At 32.8% G+C, this 9,324-nt stretch overlaps 1 protein-coding gene across 1 annotated transcript; it reads right to left on the bottom strand.

Moving 5' to 3' along the window:
• Positions 1–7,992: 7,992 nt before the first annotated feature.
• Positions 7,993–8,715, bottom strand: LOC115227026 (putative uncharacterized protein DDB_G0286901). The gene has a single exon (XM_029797971.1). The coding sequence runs from the start codon at positions 8,713–8,715 to the stop codon at positions 7,993–7,995; it is 723 nt and encodes a 240-aa protein (XP_029653831.1).
• Between the last annotated feature and the right edge of the window lie 609 nt (positions 8,716–9,324).

A 9,324-nucleotide genomic window follows, 5' to 3' on the forward strand; every position in this document is an offset into this window, starting at 1 on the left:
CACATACATACATACATACATACATACATACATACATACATACATACATACATACATACATACATATATATGGGTACATTTAGATTATATAGATATTATATCGTAAAAATATTGATTATATTTTATATTTTAGGTTTAGAAACACCTGAAGAATGTCTAAGATGTGCTGACACGAAACGATCGTAGTGGTTATTCATTTGTTAAATTTTAATTTATATAAATTATTTTATGTATTGGCTTAAGTCTTCTTTGTTTGATTTGCATAATAGTGGTTTTGTCTCTAATTTATTATAATATATATATATATATATATATATATATATTATAATATATAATATATATTTATATATATATATACTCATTTGACTGTGCCTATGCTGGACCAACGCCTTTAGTCGAGCACATGGACTCCAGGACTTATTCTTTTAAGCCTAGTACTTATTCTATCGGTCTCTTTTGCCGAACCGCTAAGTTACGGGGACGTAAACACACCAGAATCGGTTGTCAAGCAATGTTGGGGGGACAAACACACACACAAACATATACACACACATGCACACACACACACAAACACACACACACACCCACACACCCACACATATATATATATACATATGACGGGCTTCTTTCAGCTTCCGTCTACCAAATCCACTGACAAGGCTTTGGTTGGCCCGAGGCTATAGTAGAAGACAGTTGCCCAAGGAGCCACGCAGTGGGACTGAACCCGGAACCATGTTGTTCGTAAGCAAGCTACTTACCACACAGACACCCCTACACCTATTATACATACATACATACATACATACATACATACATACATATTATATATATGTACTCTTATATATATATATATATATATAATATATATATAATATATATATATATACATATATATATGTATATATATATAGTATATATATATATGTATATATATATATGTATATATACTATATATATATAATATATATTATATTATATTATATATATATATAATATTATATATTAATATGTATGTATGTATATGTATAAATATATATATACTACATATGTGGAAAATCGGTTTGTGTTTGTGGAGTTGTTAGCTAACTCCTCCTACGTCGTTTTATCGATTTTGATGCAACTTGACACGTGAGTAGAACCTATGCCTGGAAACCTCATGGCATACTCATATTGTTGAAAAATCGATAATAGGGCCCCTGGGAGCGACCCTTATATATATCTAATATATTTCATTTTAACAGTCAAGGGAAATAACCCATGAATTTTCCTAAATCATTTGGTATAAATTAAACTGAGTATGCTTATCTTTAATTATTTGAACTGTTAGAGTTATTTTTGGCAATTTATCCTGTACAACCCTTAAACAAGTAAATAGTATTTTCTGAAGCAATAGATCCACTTATTTCCGTTAGTGTTATTCACGAATATACCAATACTAGCGCCGCTGAGAGTAGTATTCTCTGAAAACACACAAAAGCACTTTTCAGAGTTATTTACTTTGAATTGTTATTATCTCATATCTGATTTGCCTATTATTACGTAACATGCTTCACGATTTTAGTATACATACCTTATTAGTATTTCCTCCCAAGTTCTACATATTCTGGGAACGCTTTAAAACCCTTTTCGGGGCAACTTTATTTGAATTCTTACTATCGGGTAACTAATTTCCTGTTATTACGAAACTGACTTACAATTTGGGTATTCATAAATTATTGGGAATTCCTAAAAACAAGATCCTGTGTAAGACAGTTCGGTATTCTTTGCAAATGCACAAAAGGGATACATACTTTGATACATACTTTGAGAGAGCACATAAGTAGCAAGATCATCAGAAAGAAGTCCGGCATGAGAGATGTCATCGCAGAGTATACACGCAGCAAGTATAGATGGGCTGGACACGTCGCCCGGCTCACCGATAATCGGTGGACGCACGCAGTTGTCGAGTGGTACCCGCGTGAGCGGAAAAGATCACCCGGAAGACCTCCACGACGGTGGAATTACGATTTCAGGAGGACGATTGGGATCATGTGGATGAGAAAGGCGCGATCCAGAGAGGAGTGGACAGCGTGCTGTGACCAGCGGTGTCAAATGGACACATGACGGACTGGTCGGTCAAATGATCAAAGTGATATATATATATATATATACATATAATATATAATATATATAATATATATATATATATATATATATATATATATATATATATATATATATATATATATTATTATATATATATATATATATATATATAATATATATATATATATATATATATATGTATATAAAACCGCTGGTCACAGCACGCTGTCCACTCCTCTCTGGATCGCGCCTTTCTCATCCACATGATCCCAATCGTCCTCCTGAAATCGTAATTCCACCGTCGTGGAGGTCTTCCGGGTGATCTTTTCCGCTCACGCGGGTACCACTCGACAACTGCGTGCGTCCACCGATTATCGGTGAGCCGGGCGACGTGTCCAGCCCATCTATACTTGTTGCGTGTATACTCTGCGATGACATCTCTCATGCCGGACTTCTTTCTGATGATCTTGCTACTTATGTGCTCTCTCAACGAGATACCAAGCATTGACCTTTCCATGGCTCTTTGAGCCGTTACCAGTCTTTGCTCTTCTCTCTTATATATATATATTGTATAAAGGGCCTTTGATGCAAGTCTAATAAAGTGCCTTTCCAATGTCTAAAACCGCAAAGATTACGTGATTTTCACTTAGAATTTTCGCGTAAACTGACGTTGAAAATGGAGATGGTACGGAAACATTTGTAACTTATATTAAAAAATGTGTTGAGGTATTTTCCTTTGTCTTCTTTAGATTGGATTGTCTGCTCTTCGCCAAATCTATATGACGGTACAATCGTCACCTGATGTATTCCAGTGTTGGCTTCCATTTCGATAGTGCTTATACCCTAGTATTCGGGTCGAGTGCTTCTCTGTAAAAACCCCAACTTCACACTGAAGCTGAACTATGTCTATGTATATGTATATATGTGTAGATATGTATGTTTCATATATTAATGTGTGTATATTAATGTATATATATACATTAATATATATATATATATATATATATGTGTGTGTGTGTGTGTGTGTGTGTGTGTGTGTGTGTGTGTGTAGAAGGTTGAAAAAGAACACACGAGTTGATACATATGGAAAAAATAGTCAAGGTAGAAAATGCTAAAATAATTTTATAAAAAACATTTCAGTACCGATTTCAGCCATTGAGACATTTTTCAACTGTCAGTATGGAAAACAATTGAATTTTTTAAACAGAATATTTGCATAGTGTTCAAATACAAGGAAAATGCCAACTGTATTTGACCACTATGCAAATATTCTTTTAAAAAACATTTCTTTTAATTTTCCAAAATTTAATTGTTTTCCACACTTAGACTTGAAAAAGTCTCAATGACCGAAACCAGTACGGAAATGTTTTTTATAAAATTATTTTAGCATTTTCTACCTTTTCTACCTTGACTTTTTTCCATATATAATATATATATATATATATATATATATATATATATATATATATAATATATATTATATATATATATATAATATATATATATATATATATATATATATATATTCTATATATATATATATATAGTTATATATATATATGATAGAACAATTACTTTGAAGCATTGTGTAGAATATATGTACAAAATGTGGTAGCTTTATGAAGCACATAATGCTAACCATTATAGTTAGTAACACCTATTTTCTGTATAAGGGTGTGACTTACAAACAGACGTCCGGCCTACCTATATGATCTAGCCTTTCAGGCCTGCTGGCCATCATTTACATGCATAAGCTAGAACGCACAGCACTCAACACCTGCCGCACATGCATCTTCTTCTCCACATACATTGATGGCATCCTTATCATCACATTGAGACGAATCCGGAACCCTCTCTCTACTCGACTTTCAACTCAGGATCACAGAGGAGGGCTCCATATTTACCAAATTCTACAGAAAAGCCGCTAGCAGAAAACTTTTCGTCCACTACCAATCAGCCTTATCCACCAGAGCCAAACAACGCATACGTGAGAAACGAGATTGCATGTATAAACAACAATTGCAGCAAAGTGACCTACAAAGCCGTCAACACCAAGCAGTTCATCAGAGACCTAACTCTGAATGGCTACCCAGCATCTTTAGCCAAATAACGGCGCCTAAAGAACATCAGGGTCAATAAACCGTTATACTACCAATTCCAGCACGTGCTTCCTAAAGCTACCACATTTTGAAGACAGAACTACTGCAGCGATACAACACTCAGTCCGCAGAGGACTCGACACACAGATAGTGTACACCGGCCCTTCCCTTAGAAAAGCTCTGTCCAAGAACAACACCTCTCATTACTCCGAAGAGTGCACATTATTGAACTGCCCCATGAATGACCCTGAATTGTGCCAGAGGACCTACCTTACATACGAGGTCATCTGTGGAAAATGTGGCGCATCGGACATCGGAAGCAAGACAAGAAAACTGCATATACGCATAAAGGAACAAATGCAGGCTGACACTTCTGTGAAGAAACATCTGCGAAAGTGCCAGACCCAGGAATCCACAGTGCACATCAGTGGAACACAGCGAAGCAGGGGCAACCTTAGAATTTCTGAGGCCATTCTCATACACCATAGGAAACCAAATATCAACAACAGAAGAGAGTTACAGGAAGCTAGCTGGTTGCTATAGCAACACCTTTCCGCGCATGTCCACTCCACACGCTCTCACACACACGCATATCGGCAACATTCGATAATTTCTTGATAATGGGGTCATAATCCCGAAGCACTACATCAATTCTTATATTTGTTTTTTGTGATTTGTCTTGCATTTACTCGCATTGTTCTGATCTTTCGCACGATCCGTCGCTTTTTATATTTTTGAATTTATTGCGTTTTTAAATTTTGCAATCTATTTTTTTCGAGAATTCTATCTTTGAATCATTTTGGAATCTGCGTTGATTGCGATCACAGGTGATCTGTAGCTAAATTCTGTTTTTAAATGACTCGCTTCGAGATTGCATTCGGTACGATTTTGTTTGTATTTGTAGTTTATGACTTTAAAAGTCCCGCTCTAGCGTGCGGCATTTTTGTGTAATAATGCCCTCTATATAATATAAATAAATATTTTCAAGTAAAAAATTTACAGATTTTTTCTCTAATGAGGTTTTTCACGCTAACTACTTGATATTTCTTATTAAGATTTTATCCTATTTTTTTTTTCCGAAGAAGCACGTTGTTACCGAAATGCAATTCGAAAAATCCCGCCATTTACATAGATGTATGAGGGGTGAACAGTTCCATATGCTGCGATGGATGCGACGGTTGTCTGTCTGGTATGTTGATTTTGTTCATTCATGATATATCTTGAATTCGCTGCACTGAAGGCAAGGGACGCAGATACTGCGTTGATTGCGAAATCACAGGTGATCTGTAGCTAAATTCTGTTTTTTTAAATGACTCGCTTCGAGAATTGCATTCGGTACGATTTGTTTATATTTGGTAGTTATGACTTTAAAAGTCCCTCCTAGCGTGCGGCATTTGTGTAATAATGCCCTCTATATAATATATATTATATATATATTAATATATATATATATATATATATATATATTATATATATATATATATATATATATATATATATATATATATATATATATATAAAACTTACTTGGAAGGAGAAGAAAACGACGCGTGCGTTCAATCATATAATAACAATTTAATAAATAAATTATGCATACATACATATATGTACATATCTACATCTATATGTATATATACATGCATAATGAGTACAGGACACCACAAATAAACGTAGAACACAACGAGAAACGAAACATAAAACCAAACAAGGAAACGGACTATTTTTAACAACGAAAAAACAGAGTACAAGACAAACACAAGGAACATTCCCCTTCTTCAGCTGCCCCCTGTTTCGACTCAATTCGTGTTTCGAAGGTAATACATACAGATATATATATATATCTGTATGTATATGTATATGTATGTATATATATATACATATATATATAATATATATATATACAATATATATATATAATATAATATATATATAATATATATATATATATATATATATAATATATAATATATATATATATATTATCTGTATGTATATGTGTATATATATGTATGTATCAAATGAAATAAAAAACAGAACACAAAGGATGTCGCGGTACACATGTTTCGAGCTTTATAACAACTTATTCTTACATCACATTATAATCGACGTAACAGATAGTTTAAAGCCCTCTTCAGCCGCATGCAATAGCTACATCAAAGACTTGTATCACATTATGGAAGGTCTGAGAAAGAACATTTGGTATTATTTATAATGGTAGGTAAACTGAGTATCACTGAGAAAGTATGTTTGTAAATCTTCATAATCAAATGGGTGTACAGGGTATTATTGGACTCCAAAAATCCATCCATACCGTTTTCTCACTCAATATAGAGTGAATACTGGGTAGATTCCGGTTGGGTTCATTCCTCTTGTAAGGGAAGGAATAAGGAGGATTTAATCCACATCTTTGTCTATATATCTACCTTCTCTATAATGTTGCCACTTGATATGAAAATTTTTTGTATTAATGGAACCTCTATAATTGGCTGAGGAGTGCTCAGCATTTTAAAACTGTTGTCATACTTACACATTTAATAAAATGATGTAGTACGAAACGATCGTACCAAATTACCGGAGTCATTCTTGTTGCTTATTTTGATTATATATATATATATTATATATATATACACATACATACATACACAACCCAACACAACATACATAGATACACCACACACATGTGCACACACAGGTACATACATACACACACATACATACATACAAACAGACACACGCATATGCCCTCACACACATACGCATACACATATATACACACACACATATACGCATATATATACATATACATATACATATATACATGTGTGTGGGTGTGTGTACACTTCCACTCGTACATACGTCCACGCATGCATACGTGTAAATCTCAAAAAGTATAAATCTTCATACCTATACCCCCGAGGATTCATTCATACACACACGCAAAAACATCACACACCTCTAAATATCTATCTTGAATTTGGGGATAACATTTTAAATTATTAGCAAGTTAATAATTAAGTGTAAGGGTAAAGTAAACGGTAAATTAGAAAAAAGTAAAAAAAATACGGTAAAATTAGAGAAAAAAAGTAAAAAAGTAAAAATAAAGATAAAAGTAAAATCAGAAAAATCTCAGAAAAGATAGGAAAAAGATGGGAAAAAAATAAGAAAGAATAATAAGAAAAAAGAAAACTAGGAAAACATAGGAAAAAAATAGGAAAGGAAAAATTAGAGAAAAATTAGAGAAAAATCATAAGAAAAATAAGAAAGGTGAGAAAGATACATTAAATAAGAAAAATTAAGAAAAAGCACAACATCAATGTACAGAAGCAGAGATTAGAATGGAAAAGAGAATCGAGAAATGCTGGAGATAACAATGTTGTAAATGACTATGAAGATATTACAGTGGAGAATTAAGGATTATGAAATTTAAGCCTTATAATATTTGAAAGTATTAGTTAATTTATGCATAGAAGATGGTCTAAATTCAGATCTTTTATTAATTAGTTTGTTTTTATCTTTGGATTTAATGATTTTTAGGAGTTCTATGCAACATAGCTGCACCTGTTCTATTATTTTTATAAGACGCAGCTGATCCGATAATGGACCACCTAAGGCTAAATTCGATATTATTGTCTTAAGTTCCCAAATTTTTCTTGATAATGATGTACTACTACCTTGTGTTTGAGCCTAAAGATGACCGGTGGTTATAGAATCTAGATTTCCAGATGGATGAGCACCAATGTATGTAAGAATGTTTGCTTCAGTATTACTTCATAGGAATGAACTACATTTTTAGCTAAGAAATTTCCACTTAAAGGACAGGCTGTTGCATCCACACAATTGCATCCGAATTACCATTTCCCGGCTGTCTGTTATTAATCTGTGGACAGATAATTTCGGTATGGTTGTTGTCAAGGTTGCTATTATGGTAGATAGAAGCTCCGCTAATATTTTCGCCATTGTTACTGCTATTATCACTATTGGTGCTATTTAAGTTGTTCCGGCCTATATTTCTTCTACTTCTAGTACCGATATTGGATCTATCTTCTACATTTCTATTATTGCTAGTTATATTGCTATTACAATTGGTATAATTAAATTCATAATTATTATTCGATGTGGACTGAGTTATCACATTAAAAGTTGTAATAGTATTATCTTCATTAGTTATATAATTATTGGGTATAAGATTATCTCCGTTATTGTAATGGGTGTTGTTACTAGCTGTTTCAATATTGCTATTACTATCCAGATTATTATTGTTATTATATTGGCTGTTACTATTATTAATGTGGCTATAGTCATTATCAACATTAAATTCGCTGTTTAGGGAACTACTGTTATTTATCTCTAAGTTGTCAGCTTGGCGGTTAGGTATCGAAGTTATAGGGGTAATGCTTTGGCTATTGTTATTAGTTTGGCTACTACCAATGTTAACACCTGGACTGTTGGGGTTTGAATGATCATTATTATTTACTCTCAAAGTAGCTGTTCTAATTTTAATATTATTATGTTTAGCTATGAGACAGCTCATGTTAGGTAGAGTTGAGTATGATATCCTAATAGTTTTATTTGAAAAGATACTCCTATATTTATGAGTGGGTGGGAAGTTATTGGAAATTATTGAAAATATTTTTTTGCATAATTTACCCTTAACCGCTATATTATATGGTATGTTATACCATATATAGTTACGTAATCTACTGTTCTTACTCCTGTGTCTTCTAATATTATCTGTGCTACACTCATCGGTAGGGTTTTCATTAACTAAATTTCTATTGGTGCGATTTCTATGTTTGTTTCCTAGTCTTGTTTGAATTTAAATTTGAATTTGTATTAGTTGAATCTGTGTTTTTATTGCAACTATTTAGTCTAATTTCATTTAATTTCAAATTTAAATTTAAATGAATGGTTTTGGAATCCTTAGTTCGTTTATATATGATGAAGTTTTATTGATGACGGTGTTCTAGGCGGTTCATCATATGATTTTTTGCCGAAGATATTTTCTGGGGGTATCCAAGCACTAGAGAGGGCTTGGTTATAATGATGGGCATATATATATATATATATATATATACATATATATATATATATATATATATATATAGATATATAATATATATTATATATATATATATATATA

The sequence above is a fragment of the Octopus sinensis genome, unplaced genomic scaffold, assembly GCF_006345805.1.
Source record: "Octopus sinensis unplaced genomic scaffold, ASM634580v1 Contig01281, whole genome shotgun sequence".
In the NCBI taxonomy this organism is placed as follows: domain Eukaryota; kingdom Metazoa; phylum Mollusca; class Cephalopoda; order Octopoda; family Octopodidae; genus Octopus; species Octopus sinensis.